Here is a 16,498-nt window from a genome sequence, read left to right as displayed (position 1 = left end):
CCTTCACTCAGAAAAACAGGCCCAAAGGAAGAGTAACTCACATCAGGCCTGACAGGGCAGGAGAGTTACGAGCTGGGGGAGGCCCAGGCCTCTTGAGTGTGACAGACGAGCTGTGCAGCTTCTCCCGGGCGGACTCCCACTGAAGCCTGACCCAGGGAGCAGGGGCAGGAAGTGGGCTGGGAGCCAGGGCTCAGAGCGCTTCCCATGGACGCTGAGGGCCAGCCTCCTTGTGTTGCTGCCCGGCGGTCCCCTCTGCCGGAAGGTGGAGAGGGCGGTCAGGGTGGAGCCCCGAGCCCCCGGAGTCTTCACGCTCTGGTGGGACAGTGATCTGAGGAAAGGAGCAGAGTCAACAGCTGTCTCGCAGGTGCCCCATGTAATGGCCTCAGCCCTGGGGGTGGGCTGGGGACGGTGGGTGCAGCTCCCTTACCCTGGAGGCATGAAGGAAGGCATCCCAGACCTTCGGGAAGGAGAGCATTTTAAATGCTGGAACATCACTCAACAGCCTTCTCATGAGATGGAATTCTGCCTCCACCACCCCACCCCCAAGTTCTTTGTTCCTTGAAAGTGAAAGTCACTCAGTCATGTCTGACTCTTTGCGACCCCAAGGACTATACAGCCCATGGAATTCTCCAGGCCAGAATACTGGAGTGGGTAGCCTTTGCCTTCTCCAGGGGATCTTTCCAACCCAGGGATCAAACCCAGGTCTCCTGCATTGCAGGTGGATTTTTTACCAGCTGAGCCCCAAGGGAAGCCCTTGTTCCTTGAAGGCTCTTGTAATCCCAGGCAGGGATTCCTTGGAGTCAGTGTACCCTTGCTGCAGAGTAATGACCAGATCTAGAGGGATTGGAGGGGCTCCCTTTGCCATCACGGCCCTGTCTGCTCTCCACACCACTTTCCTAAGTAACCAGGCTCCCTTTTTGGTCCTCCGAGGTGGCTGCCCCCACCCCTACCTCCACCTCTGGCTCAAGACTTCATCATTCCAAGTGGTACCAGCTGGAGCGCCCACCCCCCCTCGCTGCCACCACTTCAGTGAGCAGATAGAGCAAGAGGCGCAGTTGCAGGACGAGAGGTCCTCAATTTCAGGCAGAGCCTGAGCTGGTCTGAAAGTTTCCCCAGTGTGCGAAACCTGGTCACCGATGGTTTCTACCACCAGGCTTTGAAAGTGGCTGCTTCAAACACAGGCAGGTGTATCCTAGTTTTTTCTGCTTTTCCCTCTTCAGAAGTATTAACAGGTTGTTTTTCATGAGGTCAAGGGTCTAAGGCGATTGGGAAGATGCTGCAGAGGCACCTCGGAGACTGGACAGCCCGATGCCCTTGCACCGTTGCTTGGCTATGGTGGGAAGGAAATGCATTTGGTGATCCCCTGGGATGCCAGCGGCCACTCACCCTTGGTCTTCACAGTGCTGAGGGCCCAGCAGGGTCTGCATCCGTCTGCGTGCCCTGGTCCGTGGTCGTAACCCCAGACAGGATGCTGTGGGCATGCAGGTCCTTGTTGGCGTCCCTGTCACGTTTCACGATGGAGTTGTGGGTTGTCTTGTTGGTCCTGGTGGACTCCCTACCTGGCAAAGCCGACACCTGTTGGCCTGGTATCTTCCTCAGGTCCTGACCAGTAGGGGCGCTGTCTCCTGAGAGAGGCCTCCCTTTTGTCCCATGTAGGGAGCTGCCTAGAAATATGGGGACTGGAGCTGAGAAGGTCATTGTCAAGGCATGTCTGCCCTGCGGGGGCAGGCTCACCCCCAGTGGAGGGCTAGAGGACGGCCTTAGGACAGGGCCAGGGCCAACAGTGATGACTTGCCCTCCAGAAGACGGGGAGCAGCTGTAGTCATCTTGTGCTCAGATTCAGGGTCACAGACCCCAGGTTTCCCTCAGTGTTCCCTGAATGATCTCCTGCCAGAGCCCGGGCTCCAAAATCCGTGGCCCAGTTTAGCCCCCTCCAACCCGGACCCTCTGCCCATGGTGGGGGCGCAGCACCCGCGGGGGCCCTCTTGTGGGGCATGCACACTTCTGCATCGCCCGGGTCCTGCCTGTGCCATGGTGGACAAAGTGAACCCTGAACAACAGCACTTGGGGCTGTGGGGCGCCCTGCCCTGAGAAGCCGAATGTCTGCTGCAGGGGACCAGGTGAGAGGACTTGGAGCCGCTAGCAGAGGTTGGGGCTGCAGCCATGAGCCAAGGCCTGACAGCTGACCTGGGGGTGGCTGCAGCCCGCCCTCCTCCACACCAGGGTTCTGTGCCGCAGGGTGGTCCTGGCCTGACGCAGGAGGGTGCTGTTGTGAGGGGTGGGGCGGGAAGGGGGGGCTCAACCACCCCACCCCCAACCAGTGGTGATGAAACAGTAGCTATGCTCAGCAAGGATCTTCACGAGGGTATCAGTAGGGTCCCAGCCCTCCTGGCCCAGGTGCTGGGTTTCAAGGGGCAGTACATAGCCCTCAGGTGGGCACGTCGTGGGTGCTGCCATCCCTGGGGCCCAGCGTGAGCCTGGGGGTGGGTTGCAAAGTGGCTTCAGACAGCTGGGGAGGGGGCGCCAGGAAGTGGCTTGTACTCCCAGGGCAGTCCGTGTTCTGAATGTTGGCTCCAGGGAGCAGGAGGAGTGGGGAATAAGACGAAGGGGAGCGGGTGTCAGGGATGGGGGCTCTCGTGCAGGGCCTTGGGGTCTCTGGGGGCCTGGCTGTGAGATGGGGTGTGGAGAACAATGAAAAGACTCGGGGACTTGCCCAGGGCTAGAGGTCAGAGGTCAGCTGTCTAGAGATGGAGAGAAGGCCCAGACTTTGGAGTTGTAAGTCCAGGTAGAGAGGTCTGGATGCAGGGTTGCCGCATGGCAGGGGTGAGCCTGGGGGTCCACATGGGTGTGGCCAGAGGCATAGCCTCAGCAAGGGCTCGAATGCCCGCTACGTGACAGAAGATTCAGTGTCTTGTATGTGACCTGGGAAGTCCTCAGCTTGCTCTTGACCTTTGAGTTGAGTGGGGCCTCCAGTATTCTTGCCTGGAAAATCTCTTGGACAGGGGAGCCAGGTGGGCTATAGTCTCTGGGATCACAAAGAGTCGGACACAGCTGAGGATGCACAGCAGCACAGCCCATGTGTATATACTTAGAGGGTAATATACACATTGTGTGTGTGTGCACACATACATACACACATTGGTGAGCGGTGCCCGGTGTTCCACCCAGGCCACACACGGCTTGTCGTGGAGGCTGTGGCACACACAGATCTCCCTCTTGTCTGAGGTGGGGTGCCACGCTCCGTGGGGTACTTGAACGAAAGGATGCTGTGCTTGCTCCGGACTTCTTGCCCATATACAAGTCCTTCTGGCCAAGTCCATCATGATGTCCTAGGGAGCTGGGGAAGGAGGCTTTGGGTGTGTTTGGGGGGGGGCCTCTAGCCCAGTGGCCCTATCCCCTGGGGGTCTCAGTTTACCCATCTGTACCACAGGGCAGGGGCGGTGGCAGGCAGACTTGGTGATCTGACTGCTGTGTGGGGGACCTTCACCAAGCCAGAGCCATTGCCACACACCAGCTGGCTCATCACTCACTCTTGGCCGCTGACTGTGGGCGGCCGCCCCAGCCCACAGCCTGCTTTTGTCTTGGCAGCTGTACCTGTGCAGCCAGCTGCAAGGGGCCTGGGCCAGGACAGCCGTGTCTCCCCGGGCAGGGCAGTGCCCCTGCCCCACCCCCATGCTGCTCCGCCCCTGACAGCTGCGTCCTGGCCTGGCCCTGGATGTCTGGCGCCTGGTGACAGCTGTGCCCCAGGAAGAGCAGATGCCCCTTCGGGACCCTGCTTCATCCCTGTCCCACCCCTGCCCAGGGGCTCCTTGCTCCTTGTTGAGGACGACCCAGACCAGAACTGGGTCCTCCTACCCCTTCCCCACCACTTTTAATTAGAACTTTTTTTAAAAAATTGAAGTATAGTTGCTTTACAATGTTGTGCCAACTTCTGCTGTTCAGCAGAGTGACTCAGTTATACACATACGTTCATCCGTTTTCATACTCTTCCCTGTGGTTTATCACAGGATACTGAGTATAGTTCCATGTGCTGTTTATCAGGACCTTGCTGCTTATCCATTCCAAATGCAGTGATTTGCATCTACCAACCCCGGACTCCAAGTCCGTCCTCCCGCGCGGCAGCCACCAGTGTGTTCTCCAACCCCGGACTCCAAGTCCGTCCCTCCCGAGCGGCAGCCACCAGTGTGTTCTCCGTGTCTGTGAGTCTGATTCTGTTTTGTGGATAGGTTCATTCGTGTCATATTTTAGATTCCACGTAGAAGTGATACCATGCGGTATCTGCCTTTATCGTTCTAACTTACTTCACTAGTATGATGGTCTAGAGTTGCATCCATGTTGCTGAAAATGGTATTACTTCATTTGTTTTTATGGCTGAGTCCTTTCTACCCTTTTTTGCGTGAAAACCCCCATTTTTAATTTGTCTGTGTGACCCCTGGCAGTCATAGAACTACTGTTGTGACTGGCAGTCACTGAGATACCACTTGGATAGTAATAGTGAGGGGAGGAGTTTGACAACTGCTTGTGAAAACAGCACTTCCATCACCCTTTGTAACAACAGGCGTCCTATACCTTGAAGTGATGTAGTGGAGGGAGTGTGGACTTTGGGGTTCAGACCTGGATTTGAGTCTTGGAGGATTCATTTAGCAGGCATGAAGTGAGTACCTGCTGTTCGCTGAGTGCTGGGTGTCCCTCGGCAGACAAAGCGGGTGTGACCGCTCCTCTGACTCCGGGCGCGTACAGTCTGGTGGGAGTGGAGATACAGGGCGTCTAGAAGACCTCTGAGAATCCTGCCCATGGGCTCTGTGAGCCTGCAAGTTATCTCACCTCTCTGTGCCTGCTTCCTCAGCAAAGAAGTAGGCACGCATTCCTTGCTGAATTATTGTAAAGATTAAATCCCCTCCCTCTCCTCGGACCCTCCTCCTTTGGACAGTGGGCCCTTCCTGAGTTCTACAAAGGCCTCCTTCTGCTACCCCCACCCTAGGGAGACAGTCCCCACAGGCCTGTAGAGAGGCCACCGCTGACCTCAGCTAGAGCCCTGGGGTGGGGGTCCCTTCACCCTCTACCCCCAGTGCTCAGAGCCCAGCCCTCACGTGATGTGCCAGGAGGGCAGTTCAGGTCAGTGGGGTGGCTGGAGCTGTGCATATTTGGGGGGCAGGCGGCTGAGGGATTTATGCCTGCTGCCCCACAGGGCTGAGGCCTGACCTCCTCCCCAGGACTCGCAGCTCTACTAGAGAGAGCAGTTGTTGGGCCAGAGCCTTTAATGGACAGGGGCCAGGCCTGGGGTGAGGTCACCCAGTGTGTCTCTAACCCGAGTATGGCCAGTAGGGTCTGGAGTCAGCCCTGGGATGGGGCATCTGGGATCTTCCTAGCCCATACATGACCATCAGGACTGGGGGCCCAGATGGGGACACGTCTCAGGAGAAGCGACCAGCTCTTCCACCCACTCCCAAGGCTTGGGATCTATTCTTACTGCTCCAATCAGAGGAGTGGGTGGGGTGGAGGGACAGCCTGGGCCCTTGGATCAGAGCCAGGACTCAGGCTGGGATCTCTGGGTCTGGTCGCAATGTAAGAGAGATTCCTAGCAATCTGAGCAGAGTGGGCAGTCCTGGGGAATGAGTTCCCCATCTGTGCAAGCAGCACGGTAGTTACCAGGGTGTCAGAGAAGATCCCTGCCTCCCAGAGAGTCTGTCACTCACAGGCAAACTTCCCTCACTGGGCCAGGGAGCCCCCTCTTCATGCTTGCTTATTCTAATGGCAAAAGAAGCACCCCTGGGACTTCCAAGAGCTTCTACTTCTGGAGCTGCTGGTTCGATCCCTGACCTGGGAATTAAGATACCCACACGCTGCATGGCACGGCCGAAAAAAGAAAGTGCCCCAACGTGTGATCCTGGGAAAAGATTGCACCAGAAAAGGACCATTTCCCACCACTGTCTAGAGTGTTGAACCACTGTTTAACCCTTGCGTGAACTAGTGTGAACCACTATTCACAATTGTGTGTCCAAACAGACGTTTACCTGTGCATATTCCGAACCCTAGGGATTTTTTTTCTTTGTTTTAGAAAAGCAAGCCCCTATCACACTTTATGTTTTCTTTGCTTCTTATTTGTTTTAAAGCTTTTACAAACTGAAGTGTAACAGGTATTGTAACCTAATATCAATGTCAGCTTGTGCCAGACGGTGCTTAGTCGCTCGGTTGTGTCTGAGTCTGCAGCCCCCATGAACTGTAACCCACCAAGCGTCTCTGTCCTTGGGGATACTTCAGGCACGAATACTGGAGTGGGTTGCTGAAGTGTGACAGCTGAGCTATTTCAAATCCTAAAAGATGATGCTGTGAAAGTGTTGCACCACAATATACCAGCAAATTTGGAAAACTCAGCAGTGACTACAGGACTGGGAAAGGTCGGTTTTCATTCCAATCCCAAAGAAGAGCAATGCCAAAGAATGTTCAAACTACCACACAATTGCACTCATTTCAAATGCTAGCAAAGTAATGCTCAAAATTCTCCAAGCCAGGCTTCAACAGTACACGAACCATGAACTTCCAGATGTTCAAGCTGGATTTAGAAAAGGCAAAGGAACCAGAGATCAAATTGCCAACATCCGCTGGATCATAGAAAAAGCAAGAGAATTGCAGAATAACATCTGCTTCATTGACTACACTAAAGCCTTTGACTGTGTGGATTACAACAAATGTGGAAAATTCTTTAAGAGATGAGAATACAAGACCACCTTCCCTGTCTCCTGAGAAATCTGTATGCAGGTCAAGAAGTAACAGGACTGGACATGGAACAACAGACTGGTTCCAAATTGGGAAAGGAGTACGTCAGGGATGTATATTGTCACCCTGCTTATTTAATTTACATGCAGAGTACATCATGTGAAATGCCGGGCTGGATGAAGCACACTCTGGAATCAAGATTGCTGAGAGAAATATCAATAACCTCAGATATGCAGCTGACACCACCCTTATGGCAGAAAGTGAAGAGAAACTAAAGAGCCTCCTGATGAAAGTGAAAGAGGAGAGTGAAAAAGCTGGCTTAAAACTCAACATTCAGAAAACTAAGATCATGGCATCTGGTCCCATCACTTCATAGCAAATAGATGGGGAAACAATGGAAATAATGACAGACTTTATTTTCTTGGGCTCTAAAATCACTGCGGATGGTGACTCAGCTGCCTTACTTACCTCTCCCAGACTTTCCCTCTCTCTGAAAGAGGTTCTGAAAGAAGTCACATCACAGGGTCCATGAGGAAAGCCCTGGAACAGAACACAGAGGTGCCTGCTTGACAAACGTTCACTCTTTCCCTCTAGCTGCCAGTGCAGGAGAGGAACGTGAGATTCCTCAAAGGAGTAACCCAGGGGACCACAGGAAAGTCCATCCCTTCCCAAAGCCTCTCCAGGCCTATTGCCTGGCCGTGCTCTAATCTGGATGTTATTACTTTGTTCACTGGACAAAGGGCTGACAAAGCCCTGTAGGGCCGCAGGGAGGTCCCTGTCCCTTCATCCTCCCAGGGGCAGGCAGCTGGGGCCTGGGCCTCCCAGCTCTGTGTTCTTAGGCTGTGTCCCTTGGGCTGTGGTGGGGGAGGTGCTTAGAAGCACGTGTCCTGGGCTGTTTGCCAGGGCCCAGGCCAGGACAAGGGCATGGGGCCTGGTGGCTGGGGGAAGGCTGGACTGAGACTGCTGGGCATTAACAATAACCACGAGTAGGGTGGGGGAGAGGGGGACGGGCGGAGAAGGGCCCTGGAGAGCTCAGGGCTGGGGAGCCCACGTCTCCAGGAAAGGCTCAGGCACAGCCTACCCTCTGGGGCACTCTGGGTCCATCCCACCTTTCTGTGAGCACCCCTCCCTGCTCACATGGGGCTGAGGCTTCTCCTCCAAAGCCCGTGTTTTCCTGGCCTCTTGCCACCTCACTTCATCCCCATCCTCTGCTGCTATCTTTGATGCCATTGACCCCAATATCAAAACTGGAACTTCTGGAAATTCTTTTTTACAGCACCTTTCGTGGGTTTAAAAGCATGGGTTTTGGAATGGAGAGACCCCCCTGGAATCCTGGCTGGGCAGCCTTGGAGCTCTATGAACTTGAGCAGGTCACCCAGTTCTTCAGGCTTATTTTCTCACTTGTAAAACATTTGAAATAATAATAGCACCTCCCTCGCGACATTGTTATGAAGGTGGAATGAGATTATACAGATGAGGCCCAACTCAGTGACTGGCCCTTTACCCCCTTTCCTGTTTTCCTCTGTTCAGTCTACTGCAATTCATAAGTATCCTCTAAGTGTGTGCCAGGCCCTTTGAAGACAGTACTGAACTAGACAGGCTCTGCTCTCAGATGGCTCCCAGCCTAGAGACGAAGACCACTCCTGTGGGGAGTACTGTCACAGGGGCTGCTGGGCACAGAAGTGGCGTCAGCCTGGGGTGGCCAGGGAAGGCTTCCTGTGGCAGTGTCACCTGTCACTTCCTATCACATCATGGCACCCTCAATAACTTCTCATCAAGTGTTTGTCTTTTGTCTGCCTCTGGAATGTCAGCTCTGTGATAAGGGAGTCCTTGTTCACTGTGTGTCTAGAACAGTTCCTCAAACACCATAGGGGCTGGCAAACACTTGTTGAATAAAGTAAGCTGTATCCATAAGTGGAGGCCTGGAAGTGAAACCGTGTGAACTGGGACTCCCAACAGATTGGGACTTGAACCCACATGCTGGGACTCCAACTCAGCCAAATTGCAGACTGGGACTTGAGTCCATGGTCTTGTAACTAAGATCACACACCAGGTTTCGGGGCTTAATGAAGCTCAGGTTCTTGATGCCTCATCACAGAAAGAATTAAGTGAGAGACAAAGTGATAGGTAAGAAGTGGATTTATTTAGAGAGAAAAACACTCCATAAACAAAGTGTGGGCCATCGCAGAAGGAGAGAGTGACCCCAGGGTATGCGGTTGTCGTATTATAGGAGTGGGTAATTTCGTAGGCTAATAAATGGGAGGAGTATTCCAGCTGTTTTGGGAATGTATGTATGTGTAGGTATGTGTGTGCTCAGTCATGTCTGACTCTTTACAACCCCATGGACTATACCCTACCAGGCTCCTCTTGTCCATGGAATTTTCCTGGCAAGAATACTGGAATGGATTGCCATTTTCTCCTCCAAGGGATCTTCCTGACCTAGAGATCAAACCTGTGTCTCTTGGGGAAGGGGTGGGGATTTCCAGAAACTGGACTAACACCTGCTTTTGACCTTTATAGTCAGCCTTGAAACAGTCACAGCACCTGTGGTTGTGCCGTTTAGCTTGCTGATGTGTTACAGTGAGCGTATACCCAAAGTCTAGTGGAAGTCGACTTGTCCACAATATCGAACCCATTTGGTTCTAATGGTTGTGTCATGTCCTCTGGCTATGTCATTCTTTTAAAGGTCGTGCTCTGCCACCTTCCCTCCTGTTTCAGAAGTAGAAGTTGGAGTGGTGAAAAAGGAAGGCTAGGTAGGTTAAGTGTTGAAAAAGTGTTCTGTAGAACCTAAGATACAAAGAAACAAAACGCTTTGGGGTGGGAGGACCAGAGAGCAAGGAGAAGGGTGGGGAATACTTCCAGATGAGGGTGGAAAGTGACATCCAGAAATTTGAGACTTTGTTTAGTATACAATGAGGAGCCACAAAGATTTTAAAGTAGGTGTATGTCTTGGTTAGGAGGGCTTCCCAGGTGGCTCGGTGGTAAAGAATCTGTCTGGCAGCTCTCATCGCGCGGCAAGCCTTCAAGATGGTGCCGAAGAAAGACAAGAAGCCTAAGAAGTCAACCTGGAAGTTTAATTTGGATCTTACTCATCCAGTAGAAGATGGAATTTTTGATTCAGGAAATTTTGGTACCTTCCCTAGTGAATATCTAGGGTTTTCTTCCCTAGTGTGGCATTTTTTCTGTTTTAAAATAGGAACAGTTTCTGCGGGAGAAGGTTAAAGTGAATGGAAAAACTGGAAATCTTGGGAATGTCGTTCACATTGAACGCTTCAAGAATAAAATCATAGTCGTTTCTGAGAAACAGTTCTCTAAAAGGTATTTGAAGTACCTTACCAAGAAATACCTTAAAAAAAACAATCTTCGTGATTGGCTTCGTGTGGTTGCATCTGACAAGGAGACTTATGAGCTTCATTACTTCCAGATTAGTCAAGATGAAGATGAATCTGAGTCTGAGGACTAGATGATGCCATCCTTCACAGGGCTTTGATTGCTAATAAAACTAAGTAAGCATACAAAAGAAAGAAACATCTTGAAATGGACCTTTAGCTTATCAGTGAATAAAAAACATTACTCTGTATGTTAAACATTCATCTTTATTTAAGTGTATGCTGTTTATATAGTGCTGGCTTTCCTTTAATACTTTTTTATATTTTTATTGGAGTGTAGTTGATTTACAATGTTGTGTTAGTTTCAGGTATATAGCAAAGTGAATGAGTTATACATAGATATCCACTTGTTCTTTTGTCATATAGACCATTACAGAGTATTGAGTAGAGTTCCCTGTGCTATACAGTTTTTTAGTTATATGCTCAGTTGCTTCAGTTGTGTCTAACTATCTACAAACCCACGGACTGTAGCCCGCCAGTCTCCTCTGTCCATGGGATTCTCCAGGCAAGAACACTGGAGTGGGTTGCCATTTCCTACTCTTATCTGTTTTATGTATAGTAGTGTGTACATGCCAGTGTCAATCTCCCAATGTATCCTTCTCCCCTGTATCCTCTGGTAATCATAAATTTGCTGCATCTGACTTCCATTTTGTAAATAAGCCTTTGTCCACCTCCCCCCCACCCCAAATACTTTGTATAAGCAATATTTAAATAGCTTATAGCTAGTGGAATTTCAGGATTTATCTAATGTACTTGTTTTACAGATGTCCTCAAGTTAAAAGTATATAGCAAAAACACAATTGGGTTTAACTATATAATAAAATATATAGATTTGATCAACAGTCAAAAAAAAAAAAAAAAAAAAAGAATCTGTCTGGCAATGTAGGAGACACAGAGATGTGTGTTTGATCCCTGGGTTGGGAAGATCCCCTGGAGAAGGAAATGGCAACCCACTCTAGTAACCTTGCTTGGAGAATCTCATCGACAGAAGAGCCTTGCAGGCTACAATCCATAGGGTCACAGAGTCCAAAAAACTAAGCAACTGAGCGTGCACACGTGCAATGCAATGCAGGAGATGCAGGTTTGATCCCTGGGTTGGGAAGATCCCCTGGAGAAGAAAATGGCAACTTACTCCAGTATTCTTGCCTGGAAAATTCCATGGACAGAGGAGTCTAGCAGATAACAGTCAATGGGGTCGCAAAAGAGTCCTATACAACTTAGTGACTAAGTAACAAATGGCTTGGTTAGATTTATATTTAAAGAGAAGGGAGGAAGGTTGGCTGCTACTGCATGGAGATTGGAATCGGAGAGGATAACTGTTAAGAGTTCAGTTAGGAGGTTAGTAGCTCTTTGGAGACAGTTCAGTTCAGTTCAGTCGCTCAGTCGTGTTCGACTCTTTGAGGCCCCTTGAATTGCAGCACGCCAGGCCTCCCTGTCCATCACCAACTTCCGGAGTTCACCCAAACTCATGTCCATCGAGTTGGTGACGCCATCCATCCATCTCATCCTCTGTCGTCCCCTTCTCCTCCTGCCCCCAATCCCTCCCAGCATCAGTCTTTTCCAATGAGTCAACTCTTCGCATGAGGTGGCCAAAGACAGTAGTGAAGCAGATACAGGCTCTGCTCCGGTTAGTGCCAGGCGGTCAGGCCAGAAATTAAACAAGAGACCTAAGTATGAATGGAGGGAGGAGTCAAGAATGCCGCCTAGGTTTCTGGCTTATGTGATTGGCTAGGTACAGATGTTACTCACGAAGATAGGCCGCTTTGGAGGCGGGGCATATCCGAAAGCAACGCCCCTCTGTGCCCCGCCCACCGGCGGTAGGATGGCGTCGATTGGCTGTTTCGAGGAAGGCGCCAAAAACTGACAAGGCCGGTGGGCGGTGTTTCCTTACGTCACTTCCCAGGGACTTCCGGGTCGCTGTTTTCCCAGGCCCCTACCACTCCGGAACTTCCGCCCAGGGCCGCCATTTTGACTTCGCGACCTTGGACTCCGGCTGCGCGTTATCTCCAGTCTACTCCGTGCCGTAATGTCTGTGCTGACTCCACTGCTGTTGAGAGGCCTGACAGGCCCTGCCCGGCGGCTCCCAGTGCCGCGTGCCCAGATACATTCCAAGCCGCCGCGGGAGCAGCTCGGGACCATGGTGAGGAGGGGGGCGGGAAGGGCATGGGAGATGCTGCAGGCGGGACTGAGGGTCCCGCGGCAGGTTGGGGGCCTGCCTAGTCTGGTGCGCTGCACCTCGAGGGTCACAGCGTAAAGGGGAGCAGCTGGGCTGGTTTGGGCGTCTGGAGAGCGACAGTCTGTCCCAGGGTCTCAGGTCAGACCACGTCAGTGCTGCCCTGTCGCTTCCTTGCTATGCAAGCTTCCTTAGCGCCCCCCGTTCCCCGCCCCCAGCCCTGAGCCTGTTTACACATCAGCTCATTGGGAGATGCCTGCGGGCTGTCAGCACTGTCGTTGTTAGTAATATTTGGGGGTGGGGAAGAGGACCCCAGCAGGCTTTAGTAATTCGCAGAAACGTGGGACAGTTTAACCCTTAATGACTTGCCCCTGTTTGGCTCTTCTGCGTTTGCCTCAGTGGCAGTTCTCGGCCTTGAATGCGAGTCTTCAGAATCCAGGTTAGTGGGCTTCCATGTAGGCGAAGAGCCCAGAGAGCGCTGCGGCGGCGGAGGAAAATAACTGACTGTAACTGCAGCCGAGTGCCTGCTGTGCGCCAGGCAGTGTGCTAAGACTGCCGCACTGGCCTCCTGCAGTCCTCCCAGTCACCCCGAGAGAGGGCCGCTATCTCCATTTCCTGGCTGAAATGGAGAGCTGAAATTTAGGAGCAGTGTACACCGATTCAGTGGACATGAACTTGGGCAAGGTCCAGGAGATGGTGAGGGAAGCCTGGCAGGCTGCTGTCCATGGGGTCGCGAAGAGTTGGACACCACTTGGCTCCTGAACAACAAAAACAATTGACTTGTCAAGTCACACCTCCAGTGGCACAGAAGGAATTTGAACTGAAGTATGACTCCAGGTCGTGCTGTGGCTTTCCTTAACTGCTTTGGGGGATATGCAAGTGGCTGTAAAAAGTCTTAGCTCTAGCCCCAAAAGTTGGGTAGGGAGAGGTTTTTAAGACAAGGAAGGAGAGGTGTATTTTGGAGTTTGTGGTCTGTGCAAAGTTCCTGGTGCGAAACAGGCCAGCTTCAAAGCAAGATTAGATCCTTGTCCCTCTCCCTTCACCTTGTAACCTGGGCTGACCCCTGCCGCCATATCTGATCCTTTACCTTAAGACCTAGAGTGGTCTCCCCTGGAGCCTGAATCTTGATTCCTGGAGCAAGTTCTCTGCCGTCTGGGAAGATTGCTCAGGCTCTGCGGAGCTCGAGGGAAACCTTACTCTGGGGGTTCCTTTTCTCTCGTGCTCTGTGTAGGATATCGCCATTGGGCTCACCTCCTGCTTCCTGTGTTTCCTCCTGCCTTCCGGCTGGGTCCTGTCACACATGGAGAACTACAAGAAGCGGGAGTGATGGGAGCTGTCCTCTCCCTCGCCCCGAGACCTGACCACCCCGGCCTTTCCTGATCATGTCTGCTGCATTCCTGGCCGGCCTCCCCTGGACCACGTCCTTCTGTTACAGTGACCTCTTCTGCAATCATGACGTCTTGATTTCTCCACGGTGACATCCTGGGACCACATGTATCTGTTTATAAGGCCCTGCTCAGTAGGGCCTCCCTTGCAACAATAAAGTCTATTTAAAGCGTGCTTCAAGGGGAATCCCCTCCCTGGTGGTCCAGTGGTTAGGACGCTGCGCTTTCATAGCGGGTGGGGTTGGGGGTTCGATCCCTCATTGGGGAACTAAGATCCACAAGCTGCATGGTGTGGCCAAAAAATAATAAAATTAGTAATAAACCCCGCTTCAGAAACTCACCATGCCTTCAGCCTGGGCTCCTGCCTCCGTCCTTGAGTTGAGGATGGTGTCGGGTGGGGTGTGGAGAAGAGGGCCTGGCCGGCTGCACAGCTCTGCTGGCCCCCTGCGTTCTGGTAGGTCACGTGTGCTCAGCCTTGCTCCTTGATACCTGAGAGAGGTGCTTCCGTTGCGTGCTTTCCTTTGTGGTCGGGCAGCCTTTCTTGCTCCCCCTCTAGCTCCCTTGGTTGTGCCCAGCCCGAGGCTGTCTCAGTGTCTCTCCCAGTGGGGCCAGCTCTGTGGCTGGAAGCCCCTTCTCGGTGGTGCTAGCCGGCCCTGTCCTCTGTCCCTGGGCCCCGGCCGTTCCCAGGTGCTCGTTGCCCTCCTGGTGCCGCTGGGCCAGGTCACAGTATATTGCGTCCTTAGGTCACCCTGGGCCCCTTTAGCCCCATATCCATAAACGCTTATGCACTGACCGGTTTCCTCGTTCTCCCTGCCTGCCTCCGTGTACCTCTCCTCTTTGACTTGGAGAATTTGCTGCTCCTCCATCCATTCCCAGGGTCCTTCCTCCATGATTCTTCCTGGGGGCATCTCCTTAGCTGGGACAGGTATGTGAAGCGTGCTCCACTGAGCTGGAACTCTGCCTGCCAGTCTCTGAAAGGAAGGCTGTGACCCGCTGGATCCACCCCTGTAGTTCTTCTCTTTGCTGGGGTGACATGAATGATTTCTGAGCAGACACAGGCTCAGTGTCCCCTGTGGAGCTGCTGGATGGTGGGCAGAGATGCCAGGTGAAAGTGGAGGGGCTGTGGGTGCTTTAGGCCCTGGGTGTCAGAACACGCATCTCAGCAGCCCCTTCTCCGGGCTCGTTTCCTGATCTACGTTGACAGGAGCTGCAGGGAGACCCTGCTCACCGTCCCTTAGACTTCCCTGGCCTTCGGGCGTGGTGCCCAGTGGCGCCTGGTTGCCGTGGGGAGGTTAGGCTGGGAGTCTGACACTCAGCTGCCTTGGCTTTCTGTGGTGCTCCACTGCCCTGCCGAGGGTTTGATTTCGGTGTCCCTCATTTTTGTGCCGCTGGATCCCCAGGGGACACAATGGTCCCCGTGGCCCGGGAGGGCTAAGGCCCAAAGCTGTGCATCTTGAACCACTCCTCGGACTGAAGGGCAGCCAGTGGTTACAGGCCAGATCTTCAGGAGCCTGGTCTGAGAAAGCCCTTAGGAAGCCCAGCAGCCCTTGCCGCTCTTGTGCTCCTGCACCTGCTGGGCACAGCAGTGAGCCGAGTGGGAGGGTCATGGACTTGGGGGTGGATGGGGGGCTTAAGACATGAGCTGTCGTGCTCAGACCCCATCTTCCCCTCGTCCTCAGTGTAGCCCCTGGGCCTTAAATCTGGTCACCGTTCGTGTCCCTCTCACCGCTAACCAAGTCAGAGGCCCAGGGACCAGTCTGTGTAGCGAGAGCAAGGTTCCCTGTGCCCCCAAACAGCGTCTTCTGCGTCTGTCTGTAGATCTCTGTCGGATCCTGAGTCTGGAGGGTGGGTGTCTATGTCCTGGTGTGCACGCAGCAGGTGCGGGCGTGTGGAGGGAAGGTTGCAGTCATGGCAGAGAATATAACGTCAAGCATAGTGGACCGGGAGTCAGGAGGCCTGGGTTTGAGGCCTGGCTTGGCCATTTACCACTTGACCTCGACCAAGTCAAGCCTCTCTGGGTGTCAGTTTTCATGACTGAAGTGAAGGTGGTGATGTGGCAGGAAGGAAAGTGTCCTTCCCCAAATGTCCATGCCCTAATCTCTGCACCCTTGTGACTATGTTACCGTCCTGGCAAAAGTGTGATGAAAATCAGGCATGCCGAACTGGGAGATTACCCCGTAGGCTGAGTGTAGTCACACGGGTCCTTCAGGTGAACAGGCAGAGATGCCCCTGCGGACTCTGCCTGCCCTGGGGCTTTGAAGATGGAGAAGGTGGGCTGTGTTCCAAGGAACACAGTGGCCTCTAGAAGCTGAGAAGAGTTCTCCGTTTACAGCCAGCAGGGACACAGGACCTCAGACCCAAGCTGCAAGGCAGCTAACAGCCTGCGTGAGTGGGAAGCAGACTCTCCCTCAGAACCCCTGGACGGGAGCACAGCCTACAGATAACCTTGATTTCATCTGATGAAACCCATACCAGACCTCTGACCTCTCACACTGCAGAACTAAACATTTGCGTTGTTCTAAACCACTAACTGGTGACTAGTTAACCACAGTAAGGAGCCATGCATCCTTCTGGTCCTGTGTGGCTGGATCCTCTGCAGACTTGAGGTGAATCTCAGTGTGAGACATCTGCAGGAGGCAGGTGTCCGAACAAGCACGGGTGGTGAGTCAGATGGGTGGTGCAAGTCAGAGGGTGGGGGCTTCTCTCTACACAGCCTCTGCCTCTGCTCACTTTCTGCCTTAGGTGGTGTGAACCCTGCAGACAAGTAACTTCCCCGGCAGCTCCCGCTCAGCCTCATCAGCCTGGCTGCACCGTCAAAGCCTCGCTAGACCATA

At 53.0% G+C, this 16,498-nt stretch overlaps 1 protein-coding gene across 1 annotated transcript; it reads left to right on the top strand.

Moving 5' to 3' along the window:
- Positions 1-12,023: 12,023 nt before the first annotated feature.
- LOC113885958 (cytochrome c oxidase subunit 8A, mitochondrial) lies at positions 12,024-14,004 on the top strand. Its single transcript, XM_027531833.1, has 2 exons — positions 12,024-12,246; positions 13,511-14,004. The coding sequence occupies exons 1-2, from the start codon at positions 12,133-12,135 to the stop codon at positions 13,604-13,606; spliced, it is 210 nt and encodes a 69-aa protein (XP_027387634.1). The 5' UTR covers positions 12,024-12,132; the 3' UTR covers positions 13,607-14,004.
- Positions 14,005-16,498: the final 2,494 nt, after the last annotated feature.

This window comes from Bos indicus x Bos taurus, chromosome 29 (genome assembly GCF_003369695.1).
Source record: "Bos indicus x Bos taurus breed Angus x Brahman F1 hybrid chromosome 29, Bos_hybrid_MaternalHap_v2.0, whole genome shotgun sequence".
Lineage (NCBI taxonomy): Eukaryota > Metazoa > Chordata > Mammalia > Artiodactyla > Bovidae > Bos > Bos indicus x Bos taurus.
Note: the sequence above shows the minus strand (reverse complement) of the source record. Positions and strands in the feature narration are given on the sequence as shown.